Below are 15,792 nucleotides of genomic sequence, written 5' to 3'. Positions count from 1 at the left end.
ATTCATTTATAAACTAGAATGATCCGAGCATTCCTCAATAGACACAATATTGAATTACTTGTTCATAATTATTTTTATTGAATAAACAAAAATGAAGGAATTTAAGCTTGGTCAGCCTTACGAGGAGGGCGGGGACCACGGTTGTTACGGGGAGTGAAGGCAGCAACGGGAGCAGCAACCTTAACACCAGCGAGGTTGTCAAAGTTGATAGCCTTGAGCAAAGCCTATGGAACAGAAAGACGTTAGGTTCATGTGTTGTGTGAGATCTTGACACCTTCAAAAACAAAGTTTTGAAACGAAATGGCCATCGAAAGATCTCCCCACTGACACACGAACTTTTTTACAAGTTTCCAAGTAAAAAAATTCGAGCGACCAAACTTTCTGTTTCTGAAGGTGTATATAGAAAAAATGAAAAAATGCTTACCTCAGTTTCGGGATCAATTTCGACGTTGGAAGTATCCAAAGCAGAGAATTCGGGAACGTAGTTGTCACGACGTTCACGTTCTTCTTCTTGCAACTTGAAAGAGATACCACGGACGGGACCACGAGAGATACGCTTCATCAAGTGAGTGGTGAAACCAGCAATCTTGTTACGGAGACGCTTGGATTGGATGATGGAGACTTCATCAAGAATCTTCTTGTTGACTTGGAAGTCAAGAGTAAGACGAGGGTAGTACTTTTCGATAACGACACGAGAAGCCTTCTTGACAGTCTTAGTTCTAACGCGACCCTAAAAAATGAAGAAATTAGTTTCTATTCAAATGTCTTTTGCATCCATCCATACAATATCAGATGGATTAATAATGGATGGATGGATAGATGGATGGATGAATTATAAGCTTACCATTTTGATAGATATAGATTTAAAGAGGAAGAATTCAATCTCTCTCTGTCCAAATGTCTTTTATTGCCTCCTCCGATGTCAAGCCACATATTCGGTTGTTGAAATTTAATTTAATTTTTTTTTTTTTTTTTTTGGAAAAAAGCTGTCATGATTTTATTGAAAAAAAAAATATAGAGGTTCATGCAAAATAATATAAACACACAAGAGAATTCTATTACTCGTCTTCATCCATAGATTCGTCTTCGTCACTTTCTTCGCCTTCAGCTACATCTAATTCCATGTCCAATTCTTGATCACAGCCATTATAACTATCAGACATCAAATAGACCTTAAGTGTATGTTGACCTGCTTTAGGAGCAACAAAGTCTAGTTTAACAGTCAATTTTTGTTGTAATGTCACTCTCTTGATAGCCAATAGAGTCTTTGTTTCTTGATCACCAATAACAATCCACCAACCTTCATCCTTCTTCTTGGGGAAGTAAGGAGCAATGACAGGTCCTACATCTTGCTCTTCATCATCCTCGTCCACTTCACGTTCAAGTTGAACTCTGACATTCACTATACTACCAGCGGACACAGCATCCTTATCGGCAATATCAAAACCAACTTCAATATTGGGGTATCTGTTGACAAAACGAGCCACTTCACGCATCTTGCGTTGATCCAATTGAAGACATTGATTACGAACATCGTCTTCTAATTCCATGATATCAAACACAGATTCAACTCCTTGTTCTTCACAACGCTTGATGATTTCACTTGTAAAGTAAGGAATCTGCTTAAGAGGAGAATCACGGTCCCACATGGCTTGAACAGACATTTGTGATAGTTCCATAGCAGCCAAAGCAGGCGACAACCAACCATTGGAAGAGATCACATCAACACAAGCTTGTAAGAGAGGAACAACCTTCTCGACAATCAAGGTTTGATCAGATTGAAGATCAGGAGGCAATTGGACTCGAGAAAAGTGTGCTTGTAACAAGACATTGGTCTTGATTCTAGGTGTGTTGAATTTAGGAGTAGCCAACTTAACAGGCACACGGTCATAGATACGTTGGAGGACATTCTCTTCATGATGACGAATAGGAATGCCATCGAATTCTGTAGCAGAAGAGACGATTTCTAAAAGACCTCTGAGCTTGGTTGTGTTCTTCAGACTGACACTGAACATATCCACAGTAGTGTAGTTGATGTTGTAGTAAGCAGCAATCATACCCAAATTGAGAGGACTGATATCCATTTCATCTTCGATGGTAATACACTTGGTCTCTTCCAAATCATTGAGAGTAGTTTCAACAAGCTCAGAAAGATGATCAGACAAGTGGCGATGAGAAGTACCTTGCAAACCATAGTAGTTGGGATTGTGGGCCATACGACGGTACAGGAAAGTCCAAGTGAGATAATCAACAGCATCTTGCTTGTTTTCAATGGTCTTAGTGACAATTTCAGCATTAAAGTGATCATGCAAAAGTTGATCCAAGTGAGATTCAACAGGCAATGCTTCATACAAGAACTTCTTGTAGAATTCTTTCTTGTTAGCTTGACACATAAGAACACACTTGCCAGTTTCATCTTCCAAAGGACGACAGGCACGACCCATCATTTGCAACACATCAGTGATAGGATAGTCTGCATAACGATGTTCTTTACCTTCAAAGTATTGAGTACCCATCACAATGACCATATGAGAATGAAGAGGAAGAGCCCAACATGTATCGCGAGAAGCAATGATGACCTGAATAGCACCAGTTTCATAAAGTTGCTCAACAATCTTCTTGTCTTGCTTGGAAAGAGCTTCATGATAGAAACCAATACCATGTTGAAGTGTTTCAACCAAAGACTTGTCTTGAATACGGTCCAAAATAGATTGAATCTCTTCCAACTTGCAATGCAAGAATTGATCAGTCTTACCATCAGCAACACAATAGGTGATGAGATCAACAGCAGTCAATTTACATTGCTTTCTTGAAGGAACAAATACAATAGAAGGCTTATTGTCTGCGTGTGTTGTGATTGCCAAATAAGTAGGCTTAGCCATAGCCATCATAAGAGAAGCAAAATGAGGTACATTGTAGCTTTGGACATGAATCTCCAAAGGCACAGGACGCACAGATGGATGGAAATTGAATACAGAGTGAGAAGTAGCACCAATCCATTCACCCAAGTCACGAGCGTTAGCAAGAGAAGTACTCAAAGCAACAATACGGATAGGCTTTTGAGTTTGGGAAGCAATGTATCTCATTCTAGAAACAATCACTTCATAAGTAGGGCCAAGGTCGCCACCGATCATATGAATTTCATCGGCAATAAACAAGTCTACATTTTGAACATTCTTTCTTTGCTTCCAACGACGAGAAATAACATCCCATTGAGTAGGAGTACAGCAAATAACATTACCGCGTTCCAACAACTTCAGATCAGCACTTGTTTCGCCTGTCAAGGCAACAATTTCTTTACCGCCACCAATCTTGCTGAACTTCTCAGACCATTCAGCAACACGTTGATCTACAAGTTCTTGGAATGGTGCAACATAAACAACACGAGAGTCGGGAATTTGATTCCATAAATGAAGAAGAGCAAATTCGGCACAAACAGTTTTACCGGAACCAGTGGGGGCACCAATAAAGGTGTTTTCATTAGTTGTGTAAAGAGCATTAAATACTTGTGTTTGCACAGGGTTGAAATGGTTGATCCAAGAAGAGTAAAGTTTTTCATACTCAGGATTACGCAAAGCAGACACAGGCAAAGGTTGAAGATCATGGAGTTCAGTGTGTGGAGCATACTTTTCAGGAAGGATCAAGTGCTTGAAGGAGACAGGTAACTTGGTCTCGCAATGCATCCAACGATCAGCAACAATAGTAACAAAGTAGTTGGGAGGCAATAGTTCGTAGAGAGGAACAGTGAAAGAGACTAAATGTTCTTCCTCAGCATAACGTTGCTTCAATACAAAATATTCATGATGTAAGATATGTTCGCCATCAACATCTTCAACCAGAATCCAGAAAGCTTCAGCAAGACCATGGACCTTTTCATCCCATTGGAAGTCGGGGGTGATAGTCAACTCTACCTTGAGTAAGGAGCGAGTAACAGGTTGAACATGTGCTTGAAGATCAAGCTTAGGGAATTGGTGTACAAATTTATGAAGTGTGCGACCAGCCTTGGGCTGACCAATCAATTCACCAAGTTCTTGAGGATTTAAGTCAAAGTAACGCTCCCAAGGGAACTCTTTACGTTCAAGACGACGAACAATGTCTTGAGGCATAGCCTTGAATTGACGCAAAGGAGACATGGGCAACCACATACGCTTCTCGACCATCTTACACATATCCAAGGCCTTTTTGGTCAATTGAGCCCAACCACGTTTCAAGCAAATTTCAAAGATAGCACGAAGGATACGACCAGCACTTTGAGTTACGTAGACCATGTCAGAAACCAAAGCAAAACCATCCAACTTCAATTGAGAAATATAGGCTTGTAATAAGACATTGATTTTGGCAGTAGGTTCATCAAGGCTTTCTTTGACAGGCACAGGCACACGTTCCAAGAGTTTTTGCAATTCCATCTTTTCTTCTTCACGAATAGGAATGTATTTGAATTCATCAGAGAGAGCAAAGACACGGAAAAGCTCAATTTCACTCATCATAGGACGCAAGTGTTGGTTGTAAGTAGACATGGAATGGTGGCTGACATAGAAGTGAGAGGCGATACGACCAAGTTCAGAGATTTGGAAACGACCTGATTTCTTGTCATATTTGACCAAGTTGCATTTATCCAAAATGGTAGCAGCAGCATGAATCAAATCCACACGCTTTTGTTCGAGGTGAGGATCATCTTCAAGCTCGTCAAGCGAGATACTGTAGAGTGTAGGATTGCGCAACATACGGACATACAAATAAGTATAACCTAACCATTGAACAGCCTCATCACGGTTTCTGATAGTACCAAGAACAATTTCAGCATTAAGATTATCAGCAAGTCGAGAAATGAATTGAGATTCAATGGGAAGCTGTGTGTTGATAAGTGAAAGGTAGTATTGCAGCTCCGAATGTGCTGTAATGATAATACCCTCACCATATGTGTCATATTGTGGACGACCGGCACGACCCAACATTTGCAAGACATCCTGAGGAGAGAGTTCAACCCAGCGACCCTTTTCAGGTGAGTAGATTTGAGTACCCTTGATGATAACAGCGTGTGCAGGCAAATTGACACCCCAAGCAAGTGTTGCAGTAGAAACCAAGACCTTGATATGACCATCAGTGAATAAATCTTCAACCAAAGTACGATCAGCACGAGTCATACCAGCATGGTGAATAGCGAAACCATAAGGCAAGAGATCTTGAAGGTTAGCGTCTTTGACAGTAGCAGCTTCAGATTGAAGAATTTCACGACTAGCAGAGTCTTGCTTTAAGAAACGGCCAATGGTTTCTTTTTCAATAGCCATATCTCTGAGTGTTTTGGCTGTCTTGGCAGTTTCCTTACGAGAGTGAGTGAAAACAAGGACTTGATTCTCTTCCTTTTGGTCAAGTTGTTCAATGACCTTTTCATAACAGACCTCGTTCATGGTTTGGAAACGCTTAATGGCCTTCTTTTCTGTTACACCAATAAATTGTTGCTTCAATGGACAAGGACGATAAGAACCATCAAAATGAAACAAGCCAGTCTTGCTGTCTACACGCAAGAATGCAGCAACATCAGCATAGTTTGGCAAAGTAGCAGAAAGACCGACGAGACGAACAAGCTCTTGTGTTTGTTCCATGTTACGGATAGTACGAGAAATGATACTTTCCAAAACAGGGCCACGATCATCATGCAACAAGTGAATTTCATCAATGATAATAAGACGAACCAAAGCAGTGTAGCTACGATCAGTGGCTTTACGAGTAATGACATCCCACTTTTCAGGAGTAGTGACAATGATTTGAGTTTCAGCAATTTGTTGCTTTGTCAATTGACGATCACCTGTCAACTCGGCTACAGTGATACCATATGGCTTGAGACGTTGAGTAAAGTTACCAACCATTTCAGCTACCAAGGCCTTCATGGGAGCAATATAGACAATCTTGAAATTTTCGAGATCAAGCAAGCCAGTCTCGGGATCACGATTCTTGCCAATTTCATGCAAGATGGTAAGCATAGCCACATTAGTTTTACCAGCACCAGTAGGAGCACACAAAAGAAGGTTCTCATCGCTATTAAATGCTGTAGGGTAAAGTCTACTTTGAACACGATTCAATGTTTTGGGGCCAATAAAAGCATCTTGAGCCCAATCAGGCAACGATTTGATAGGCACTAGCTTTTCACCAGAAGAGTATTGTTCAGGCTTGGGAGCAGGAACGTGAATTTCTTCATAGCCCTTTTTAGAACGCTTGAATGAGCCATCAGGTAACTTGACCTTCTTGTTAGACATCAAGTGAGAGCCTTGTTCAAACACAAGAGAGTCTAAATCAATCGTTTTTTGAGGAGCAACTGTTGTGCCTGGAGTGATAGTAACAGTTGTAGGCAATTGGCCACGACTGCGACCCTTTGAGGCATCATCATCAATTTCCATGGCAGTGTCAACTACACCCTTTCTTTCAAGAGCCTCGCCCCGACGTTGACGATCACCACTCAAACTACGCAAAATCCAACCCAAGTTTTTGTTTTGCATCTCTTTTTCAACAGCAATTCTGTCATTACCATCTACTCGAGCAAGACGTGTACACCAATAGATCAATTCGCGGTTCTTAATCAAAATGCGTACAAGATCAAATTTATCAAAGTCAAAAAGAACCATTAGTTCATTTTCGCAATCACGAATATCAATAGATTCTGAGCCCAAGATATTAAAGGCTTGAACTGTCTTTTCTTGAGCGGTGTGTGCATCAGAATAGTGTGCAGCAATTTGACGTTGAAGCCAGAAGGCATCAATGTCATGAGGGAAAAGTGTGTCGTCTTCTTGAGCAACAGAAGACTTCTTATTGCCTGATCGCTTCTTCTTTTTTTCTTGGCCAGGAAGAACAGTCTTGAAGCCTGATTCATCATCAGTGGACTCTGCTTCTTCCTCTTCCTCTGCAACAGGCATATTGACGTTATCCTCTTCAACATCTTCTTCGTCATCTTTCATTTCAAATTGGTCATCTTGTTCCCCATCATCTTCGTCGTCATCAAAAACAACTGCGACACCAAGTTCATCATCAATCTCGCCAATTTTGTCGCCATTTTCATCTACATCCATAGCTTCGCCATCAGCTGAATAATCAGTGATCTTCTTTGACAGATTGACAAGTTGAGCAAATTGTTCTGATCCAATATTTCCAATCACAGATTCAATCTCTTTCTTCTTGTCAAAGTCTTTAAGTGTATCAGTCTTAAGTGTTTCTAAAACATCATCCGCAGCGCTTCTGATAACATCGCGTGCTTGGTCGCCCAAATGCTCATAAACAAAAGATAAAATGTGTTCATAAGCTTCGCGTGTTTCTTTTGTACGAGGTCTGTAGTTGAGACCCTCCCAGTCTTCAGTTGCTGAAAGAACAGAAGAATAACCATAAGCTCGACTGATAGCTTTCTCTTCTTTTCTCTTGCGTCTCTTTTCATTTGATGCTTCAGAACGTTTAGCAGCAGCTTTTTTCTTTTTTTGTTCAATATCTTTGGGTATTTCTCTTTCTGCGCGAGAACCAAAATCTTTGGGATCAATCTTTCCATATAAAGAATCAGGTTCGCCAGTTGGTTCTTGGTCTCGACGCGGTAGCCCTTTACGGTTTGCTTGTAAGACTAAACTTGAAGTGGCAGCATATTGATACTGGTTTGCTTTTGCAAAGTTTTCAGCCATTTCTTATATATCAAACAATAAAAAATAAAAGAAAAGCTTTGTGAGGTGTTGCAAGCTCTATTAGAGATAAAAAAAGATTTTGTTAGTACAATTAAGCTTTAAGCGTTTGTTGTTTACCTATAAGGAATAAAAAAAGGATAGGAAAAACGAGTTGCAACGAAAAGAGTGTACAAGTTAAAGAAGAAGAATTACTCTTTTTGAAAACTGCGCCAACAAATTGTTGCGTCATTAATAGTAGGTGGTGGTGGCTTAGGGTCGTGATTGTCAAAACACTGTCTGCAGTTAAAAATCAAGATAACGCAGAAATGAGAGCTTTAATGCATAATACAGCTGTCCTGAATGTATCAATAAGATCACATTTTTTTTATCGCTCATCAATCAGTCATTCATTTCTCTTCTTTTGCTTATGCTTTTTTACTTCAATAAAAGCAATCATTATACAAAAGAAGTATTTGCTCTCTGTGTTATTTTGTGTTCAATGTTTGACTATGATTGATTGATTGCTTCTGGCTACATTGTCTTGTTCTGGAAATAAATAACAAAGATGTATTGAGGTTGCATAAATAAGCAACAAACATGTCTGTGTTTGAATAGCCGTATAGAAATGATTTGCATAAAAGTTTATCTGTCTTGTTACTCTTTCTTTCTTGTTTCAATTGCTATAAGATGGCTACAGACATTAGTGATTTCGTTCTTCGACCTAATGTAGGGAGTTCAGGAAGAGCCACACGGGTTCGCTCAAATTTCTTTCAAGTTCAAACACTTCCAACTTGCGATATCTACCACTATGATGTGGCTATTGATCCTCCTCAGCTACCAATTGGTAAGCAAAGAGAAGTCTGGAAGACGTTGGAAGTAACTACTGGCGAGGAGTTTTTTAATGGTGCGAAAGCTGTCTTTGATGGCCGTAGAAATATCTTTTCTTCTTCTAAACTTCGTTTGGGTGAAGAACAAGCCAAGAAATTTGATGTCAACATTCAAGAAGGACGTCGTGTAAGTCAATACTCTGTTCGTATCAAAAAAGTGGGAGTGATAGACATGAAAGAACTGCCTTTGTTTTTGAATGGGAAATCAAGTGCCACTTCAAATTGTTTATCTGGTATAAAGTTTGACTTGGGTAATTATGACCCCTTAATTTATCATTGTAGCTATTATGGTATTGGATATTCTCATTCGAAATGTTCCTACTTTAAACAGTGTCACTATTGGTCGTTCCTTCTATAGTCCTAAAGGCAAAAAGCCTTTATCTAACGCTACTGAAGTCTGGCAAGGTTATTATCAGTCTGCTCGTCCCACTGTTGGTTAGTTTGTTTTGACAATAATTCACATGCTGATTAATCATTTATTTGTTTAAGGTGAAATGATGATAAACATTGATGTTAGTGCTACCGCCTTCTGGGAGCCTGGCCCCTTGCCTGAACAAGTTGTCAAAATATTGAACCGTCGTTCTGTTGATGAGCTCCGTAATGGCATACCTGAAAGAGAACGCTTAAGACTCACAAAAATCATCAAGGCTATTCGTATCGAAGTGACGCACCGTGGTGGAATAAATCGCAAATACAAGATCCGTAACTTGACTGATACTTCTGCTGATGATACTTTTTTTGAAGACCCTTCTGGAAAGCAGATGTCTGTGACTCAGTATTTCTTCGATACTTACAAAAAGCGTTTGACATATCCCTTCTTGCCTTGTGTCGTTGTTGGACAAACAAGCTTTCTTCCCATGGAAGTCTGTAATATTTTTGAAGGCCAAAGACTTGCCAGAAAGTTAAATCAAATACAAACTGCTGAAATGATCAAGTTCACGTGTCAAAATCCAGCTGTTCGTGCCAATAAAATTAACCAAGGTTTTGCAGAGATAAACTACCGTAGAAATGAATATATGCAAAACTTTGGCATGACGGTTGATAATCAGATGGCTCTTGTTGATGCTCGTGTACTTCCTGCTCCCAGAATCAATTATAGTACTACTACTCCTGAAGGCTCTTTTGTTCCCTCAAATGGTGTTTGGAGTTTGAGGGGTAAAAGACTTGCTCGAGGTGTTACTCTTGGCTCTTGGTCTATTGTCAATTTTGCTGGTAACATCCCTCAACCTGCCATTCAAAGATTTGTTCGTGAGTTGTGTCAAACTTTTGTTGACATTGGTTTAAATGTCATTAAACGTGAGCCTCCTGTCCTCGCTGCTGATCCTCAAGGCAATATTGATCGTTCCTTGAAGGAAGCATGGTTAAGAGCTGGTCATGCTGCCAATGCTGAACCTCAACTCATTGTCTGTGTTCTGCCCAATACGGGTACTTCTCTCTATGCCGAAATCAAAAGAATTACTGATACTGTCATTGGTGTTTCTTCTCAATGTCTTCAATCTAAACATATAAGAGATGCTAAAAAACAATATTGCGCTAATGTGGCTCTCAAAGTAAACATCAAGTTGGGTGGTATAAACTCGTATATGGAACCTTCCGAAATACCATTTATTTCTGAGCGTCCTACCATTGTATTTGGTGCAGATGTTGTTCATCCTCCTGCTGGAGACACAAACAAACCCTCTATCGCTGCACTTATTGCCTACATGGATTCTCGTGCTTCTAGATGCTCCTCCACAGTCCGAGTGCAGACGCATCGCACAGAAAATATCGTCGATCTCGGCAATATGGTAAAAGAATTACTCAAATCTTTTTATCAAAGTTGTGGCCAAAAGCCTGAACGAATCCTCTTTTATCGTGATGGCGTATCTGAAGGTCAATTCAAGAATATTCTTGAAAACGAAGTTTCTGCTATTCGTGCTGCCTGTGCCTCTCTAAATGGGAGCTATAAGCCAAGTATCACTTTCGTCGTTGCCCAAAAACGCCACCATGCTCGTTTCTTCCCCCTGCAAAGAAACGATGCTGATCGTAGTGGTAACTGTCAACCTGGTACTGTGATTGATACCAATATTGTCCATCCTTTTGAGTTTGACTTCTACCTTCAATCTCATGCTGGTCTTCAAGGCACTTCTCGTTCTACTCACTATCATGTTCTTTATGACGATAACCACTTCACTGCCGATTCTCTTCAGGAATTGACTTACCGTCTCTGTTATACCTATGGTCGTGCTACTCGATCTGTCTCACTTGTTCCAGCAGCTTATTATGCAGATTTGGTGGCCGCTCGAGCTCGCTTCCATTTTCGTGGCTATCAAAGCTTTTCGGAATCCACTGATATTTCCGAAGCCATGGACATTAGCAACTTTGCCGAGGTTAAGCCAGCGCTTCAAAGAGTCATGTACTTTATGTAATTTTCTCTTATTCAAGTACATACATCATGTTTTAATCCTCCTCATACATTTTTCAGTGAATAATATTCTTATTTGAACAATACTAGGTCCTATATATTCTATTGAATAAAAGAAAGCTATCAATTTTAGGAAACAGGATGATTTTTTAAACGAGCGAACCTGTTCAAAAGGAGCCAATACATTCAGGCACAATAAAGTCACACTAAGCAAACATCTAAAACGCTCGTTTTCTTTTCACTCTCTCTTTTTTTCTGTTTACTTTTTTTTAAAAAAATCTCATGACCTCAGTTGAATTTGGTAGTCCACTTAGAAAATATAAGTTAGTATTTCTTGGAGAGCAGAGTGGTAAATCATAACGAAACTATGTTTTATTTTATTTTATTTTAACAGTCAATATCTTTGTTTCTAGTTGGCAAAACCTCACTTATTACTCGTTTTATGTATGATACGTTTGATAGTACATATCAGGTATGTAAGGGAGAAAAAAGCTTTAATCTATACTGATACCATGGGAAGGCCACTATTGGTATTGATTTTCTATCCAAAACCATGTATTTGGAAGATAAGACGGTTCGCTTGCAACTATGGGATACAGCAGGACAAGTAAAGTATACCATTGTGCTACTGTACACAAATAATTGAGCACCCGCCATGTAGGAACGTTTCCGAAGCTTGATTCCGAGCTACATTAGAGATTCCTCCGTTGCTGTTATTGTATATGATATGTCAAGTAAGTTGGAAAAAAAAATAAAAAAAGAGAAGTCTAATTTTATTTACTAGACAGAGATTCATTTATGAACACAACAAAGTGGATAGATGATGTACGAGCTGAAAGAGGAAATGAAGCCATTGTCGTACTAGTGGGAAACAAGACCGATCTTAATGAAAAGAGGTTGGTTCTTTAGAACAAAAGACAGATAATAAACTGCTATATAGAGAAGTAACCACTGAAGAAGGCGAAAAGAAAGCAAAAGAACTCAACGTGATGTTTATTGAAACAAGCGCAAAAGCTGGGCATAACGTAATTTTCTTTTTATATTATTCATATGGCTTAACTTGTTTAATAGGTTAAAACACTGTTTAGAAGAATTGCTCAAGCTTTACCTGGTATCAATAGTAATAGCCCCACTGAACAAAAAGAGCAAAGTAAGTTAGCTGTGAAAGAAAAAGGAAAAGTCTTGATACTTATTTTTCACTAGTGCAAAAAATTAATCTTAATAACTCTGGCACAGAATCAAGTGGATGTGCTTGTTAATAACTGTTGTCATCACAAGTAACAAATAATATGTATATCAATAATAAATAGTCATCATTCTTTCTCTCTTTTTTTAAAGTTTATTGTATAGCACAATTTGGTGTGTCACAAGGGCTTTTGTCAAACAACTTTGTCTGTTCTTTTAAGATGATAGATAAATCAGTGCCTGTAGCTATACTCGCTGAGTCTATGAAGAAGCTTAGGTGATGCTTCACTTCCTGAGTGCTTAGGACATCTTGGAGTAGTATTGTGTGGACATTTGGGCTTGATTAGTGCGTCAGACTTGCCGTCGGCGATCTATATCTACCACCAGTAGGAGAGGAGTCCAGTCCAGCGTGCCTTCATCAGCAAAAATATGGTTGCCATTACAAGAAAGTAGGCAATATACATATTCTAATGTGAGTAATACGATAAACAAATGTCGCCAAGGCAAAGACATTTGCTATTTTGGAGATCTATTTATGCCTTTCTTATTATGCACACAATTCATAAATCAGAACCCGTTCAGAGTAGGAAGTTGTTGAAAAAGGAAGCTGAACAATCTTTCAAGGAAACACCTAAAATTGGCAAATAACAGCAAGACAAATGCAGCTATTTATACATTCACCTCATATTTATTAACATAAGCATCACATAAACAAACAACTCATACATAGTGTCTACCTTATTCTATCATAAATCATGCTGTGAAGCCATTCCCCTGAAACATTTCCAAAAATCAATTTGATTTTAAAAAAAAACCAGTCTAACAAAGCCCTTTATCTTTACCACTATAAAGACGTAATAAAGGCACTATGATCTTAGCCAACTCGGCTACAAGGAAGTGACCAAATTGGCTTAAAAACTTGACTAATTGAGTTTAAAAAAGTCGACCAATTTTTTCGACAGTGACCAATTGAGAATATTCGTTTTCTTTTTCACACTTACAGATCATAATGTCCAACCACAAACGTAGTCGCTCGCCTTCTATTGAATCAGACACATTAAAGCGTGTTCGTGTTGATAACAATAATAACGAAAGTTTACTAGCAGAGTTATCGCAAGTGTTAAACACAATAAAGTCAACGCCTTCCTCAGGTGAAATCTCTGCAGAGGTCATGGAGACCTTCAAGATCTTGTTGTTAGAGATCGATCACTTGTCTGCAGATAACGCAGAAGCAAGGCGAGTCAAACAAGAGAGCGAGCTCTGTTTGGAATCCTGGTTTGACGACTTACTTGCTCAGTGTGAAGCAGACGGCGAACTTAATCTAGAAGATTTTTGCCAGAGTGATGAGGAAGAAGCAATCGCCTTTGCTATCTCTCAAGAACAACAGCAAGACGAAGGAGATGACGAGGAAGAAGAAATCATTATTGTTGATGATGATGGCTCGGAGCCTCTTGCTGTCTTATAATACATACCTGTAAGTAAGCCAGTCAAATAGTAACAAAATATTCATGACTGGTAACACTAGAGTATATAGAACAAAAAAGATTTCAAAAGAACAAAGAGGATTACCACTACTATCATTACTACCATTTCTTCCCCCTCTTCTCTCTTCAGTACATATATCTTATTGTTTGTAATATTGTTTCTCTGTCTTTTGTGCTTGTAAGTCAACCAATCGTTTATTGGCACACAATAAACGAAATGCAAATCATATTTTCTAGTCAAAAAAAGTTTCACATGGGGGGAAGATCATCAAGCATCAATCATCATCATCATCTTCAGCAGCGGAAATTGATTTTTATTTCAGGACCCATTTTTCCAAGCAGAAAGAAAAGAGTTTTTTATGTAGGGTAAGTAGCATTATATAGAATAAACGCTTATTTTATTATACGATGTCTATTAGAAATGAATGTATGCATAATTATATTACTTGCTTTTCTTTTTAATCCCAACCACCAACATCTAAACCAGTACCAGTATTGGTATCTTGTTCCTTGTTATTTTCACTTTCTAATGCAGCAACAACATCTGTTGTCTTTTTGTTGTTTGTCTTGAGTTTCTTTGTCTTGTCAACCACACCCACAACACCTGTCTGAGCCTTTGTCTGTGGCTTTGAAACAGCCTCCACAGGTGCCTTCTTTGGCTTTTCGGTTTCCTTAACAACTGGTTCCTGAACTTCAGTTTCTTTAGTAACCGTTACCTTCTTCTTGGTTGCCATAACTGGCTTGGACTTCTTTTCTTTTGTGGTTGTTTCTTCAGGCTTCAAGAAGAATGTATCCTTTTCATCCGACTTTTTCTTCTTCTTGGCAGGTTCATCTTGAGTAGCTTCAGAAGCACGCTTAGTCTTGACCTTGGCAATATCTGTGCCCTTCACTTTACGCTCTTTAGGTACTGTGTCCATTTGAACATCGCCATCAGCATCTAATACTTGAGATTTCTTTTCCTTCTTTTCCTTTTGGAGTTTCATGCGCTTAAGACGTTGTTTCTTCTCAACAATGTTTAAGTTTTCTCTTTGTTTCTTTTTACGCATCAAGAATTTAGGATCAAATCGTTCGCCATCTAAAATACGAAGAGAAGGAACGAGATCAAGAACCTTTCAAAAAAAAAAAGTCAGCCTTAAAGAACAATCATGTCAACCAACCTTTTCAAGGTAATCCTTCTTTTTCGTAATGGGATTTCCTTTTAAGTTCAAATTATGTAAATGCAGCAAAGACCCAATAGGCGCAATATCACTCCATTCTGTCAACATGTTGTTACCAAAATCAAGAATTTCAATAGCATTGCACTTTCTTAATGTTTCGGGTATCTCTTTGATCTTGTTATCGTTTAATCGAAGTTCCTTCAGCAAAACATTGTAGGTCAAGTCAGGTACTTGAGCCAATTGGTTATGAGCAGCCGAAAGCTTTGTAAGTTCAGCAAGACTAGATAAACGAGGAACAGTATCAATTTGATTATGGGAAATAACTATGTAGAGAGAATGAGCTTCTTGATCTATACATATCAATAGCTTACCTAAAGTATTCAATTGAAGCAAAGGTTCAATATTCTCAATTTCTAATAAATTGTTATGGTTCAAGATAAGAGCCTTTAATTGTTTGAGACGGGTTAAATGAGGACTCATATGAACCAATTCGTTATGGCTAACATTTAAAACTACAACATTCAGTCAGAAAGAATGGAATTTTTTTACAAGACTCACCATTTAATGTCTGGAAATGTTGAAAGCCTGTCAAATCCTTGAATTTATTGTGAGAAAGGTTCAAGAGTGTCAACTTTTCCAAGTTTTTTAAACCAGCAATAGAGTTTTCGTCGACAAGTTTATTGTTAGAAAGGTTGAGCTTGCGAAGTTCTTTACAAGCTGAAATATCCTGTATTTCTTCAATTTCTTTTTCTGCTAATTTGATTTCCTTCAGGTTCTCCAGAGGTTGGTCTGGGTAGATCTCGGAAATAAGGTTTGTTGTTAACTTCATGGTTGATATAGAATCGAGAAAGTTCAAGAAAATTATTCTTCTTATGCTTTGCTAAGGATAGTCACATCCTTTCATGATTCAGTAGAACGAGTCACGACACTCAAAAGTTTTGGACAAAACAGATGGGTCTACAGAGTAAGCAAGTCTCCAAAAAGGATACTAGACCATCTCATTTCTATTTAAAATCAATTCTGTAACAGTCTATTTGCACA

General features: G+C 38.7%; 6 protein-coding genes across 6 annotated transcripts; 3 read left to right on the top strand and 3 right to left on the bottom strand.

The window, feature by feature from the left end:
- Window positions 1-54: 54 nt before the first annotated feature.
- On the bottom strand, window positions 55-871 carry B0P05DRAFT_532924 (40S ribosomal protein S17-A). The gene is made up of 3 exons (XM_051577151.1): window positions 845-871; window positions 425-730; window positions 55-224 (listed from the first exon to the last, which is right to left on the bottom strand). The coding sequence occupies exons 1-3, from the start codon at window positions 845-847 to the stop codon at window positions 102-104; spliced, it is 432 nt and encodes a 143-aa protein (XP_051437034.1). The 5' UTR covers window positions 848-871; the 3' UTR covers window positions 55-101.
- A 98-nt stretch (window positions 872-969) lies between these two features.
- On the bottom strand, window positions 970-7,838 carry B0P05DRAFT_487256 (Sec63 Brl domain-containing protein). Its single transcript, XM_051575273.1, has 2 exons — window positions 7,773-7,838; window positions 970-7,712 (listed from the first exon to the last, which is right to left on the bottom strand). The coding sequence occupies exon 2, from the start codon at window positions 7,653-7,655 to the stop codon at window positions 1,059-1,061; it is 6,597 nt and encodes a 2,198-aa protein (XP_051437033.1). The 5' UTR covers window positions 7,656-7,712; window positions 7,773-7,838; the 3' UTR covers window positions 970-1,058.
- Window positions 7,839-8,290: 452 nt separating this feature from the next.
- Window positions 8,291-11,083, top strand: B0P05DRAFT_532919 (Piwi domain-containing protein). The gene is made up of 3 exons (XM_051577150.1): window positions 8,291-8,754; window positions 8,804-8,956; window positions 9,011-11,083. Exons 1-3 carry the CDS (start codon window positions 8,322-8,324, stop codon window positions 10,927-10,929), a joined length of 2,505 nt encoding a protein of 834 aa, XP_051437032.1. The 5' UTR covers window positions 8,291-8,321; the 3' UTR covers window positions 10,930-11,083.
- Window positions 11,084-11,168: 85 nt separating this feature from the next.
- B0P05DRAFT_532912 (P-loop containing nucleoside triphosphate hydrolase protein) lies at window positions 11,169-12,250 on the top strand. The gene is made up of 8 exons (XM_051577149.1): window positions 11,169-11,274; window positions 11,339-11,397; window positions 11,446-11,532; window positions 11,587-11,659; window positions 11,710-11,821; window positions 11,866-11,950; window positions 11,997-12,075; window positions 12,129-12,250. Exons 1-8 carry the CDS (start codon window positions 11,208-11,210, stop codon window positions 12,182-12,184), a joined length of 618 nt encoding a protein of 205 aa, XP_051437031.1. The 5' UTR covers window positions 11,169-11,207; the 3' UTR covers window positions 12,185-12,250.
- Window positions 12,251-13,092: 842 nt separating this feature from the next.
- Window positions 13,093-13,983, top strand: B0P05DRAFT_532907 (uncharacterized protein). Its single transcript, XM_051577148.1, has one exon. The coding sequence runs from the start codon at window positions 13,120-13,122 to the stop codon at window positions 13,573-13,575; it is 456 nt and encodes a 151-aa protein (XP_051437030.1). The 5' UTR covers window positions 13,093-13,119; the 3' UTR covers window positions 13,576-13,983.
- Window positions 13,984-15,679, bottom strand: B0P05DRAFT_532906 (uncharacterized protein). The gene is made up of 4 exons (XM_051577147.1): window positions 15,310-15,679; window positions 15,123-15,263; window positions 14,752-15,074; window positions 13,984-14,703 (listed from the first exon to the last, which is right to left on the bottom strand). Exons 1-4 carry the CDS (start codon window positions 15,578-15,580, stop codon window positions 14,053-14,055), a joined length of 1,386 nt encoding a protein of 461 aa, XP_051437029.1. The 5' UTR covers window positions 15,581-15,679; the 3' UTR covers window positions 13,984-14,052.
- Between the last annotated feature and the right edge of the window lie 113 nt (window positions 15,680-15,792).

The sequence above is a fragment of the Gilbertella persicaria genome, assembly GCF_025201335.1.
Source record: "Gilbertella persicaria strain CBS 190.32 chromosome Unknown B0P05scaffold_10, whole genome shotgun sequence".
NCBI lineage: Eukaryota > Fungi > Mucoromycota > Mucoromycetes > Mucorales > Choanephoraceae > Gilbertella > Gilbertella persicaria.
Note: the sequence above shows the minus strand (reverse complement) of the source record. Positions and strands in the feature narration are given on the sequence as shown.

Bases quoted from the DNA above. Each gene is read 5' to 3' on its own strand.
- B0P05DRAFT_532924 (XM_051577151.1), bottom strand. The intron at 225-424 runs GTAAGCATTTTT...TCTGTTCCATAG, and splicing joins AAATTGATCCCGAAACTGAG to GCTTTGCTCAAGGCTATCAA.
- B0P05DRAFT_532907 (XM_051577148.1), top strand. From the start codon at position 13,120: ATGTCCAACCACAAACGTAGTCGCTCGCCTTCTATTGAATCAGACACA.
- B0P05DRAFT_532919 (XM_051577150.1), top strand. From the start codon at position 8,322: ATGGCTACAGACATTAGTGATTTCGTTCTTCGACCTAATGTAGGGAGT. The intron at 8,755-8,803 runs GTATAAAGTTTG...TTATCATTGTAG, and splicing joins CACTTCAAATTGTTTATCTG to CTATTATGGTATTGGATATT. The intron at 8,957-9,010 runs GTTAGTTTGTTT...TATTTGTTTAAG, and splicing joins GTCTGCTCGTCCCACTGTTG to GTGAAATGATGATAAACATT.
- B0P05DRAFT_532912 (XM_051577149.1), top strand. From the start codon at position 11,208: ATGACCTCAGTTGAATTTGGTAGTCCACTTAGAAAATATAAGTTAGTA. The intron at 11,275-11,338 runs GTAAATCATAAC...CTTTGTTTCTAG, and splicing joins ATTTCTTGGAGAGCAGAGTG to TTGGCAAAACCTCACTTATT. The intron at 11,951-11,996 runs GTAATTTTCTTT...CTTGTTTAATAG, and splicing joins GCGCAAAAGCTGGGCATAAC to GTTAAAACACTGTTTAGAAG.
- B0P05DRAFT_532906 (XM_051577147.1), bottom strand. From the start codon at position 15,580: ATGAAGTTAACAACAAACCTTATTTCCGAGATCTACCCAGACCAACCT. The intron at 15,075-15,122 runs GTAAGCTATTGA...CTCTCTACATAG, and splicing joins GCTTCAATTGAATACTTTAG to TTATTTCCCATAATCAAATT. The intron at 14,704-14,751 runs GTTGGTTGACAT...TTTTTTTGAAAG, and splicing joins AGAAGGATTACCTTGAAAAG to GTTCTTGATCTCGTTCCTTC.
- B0P05DRAFT_487256 (XM_051575273.1), bottom strand. From the start codon at position 7,655: ATGGCTGAAAACTTTGCAAAAGCAAACCAGTATCAATATGCTGCCACT.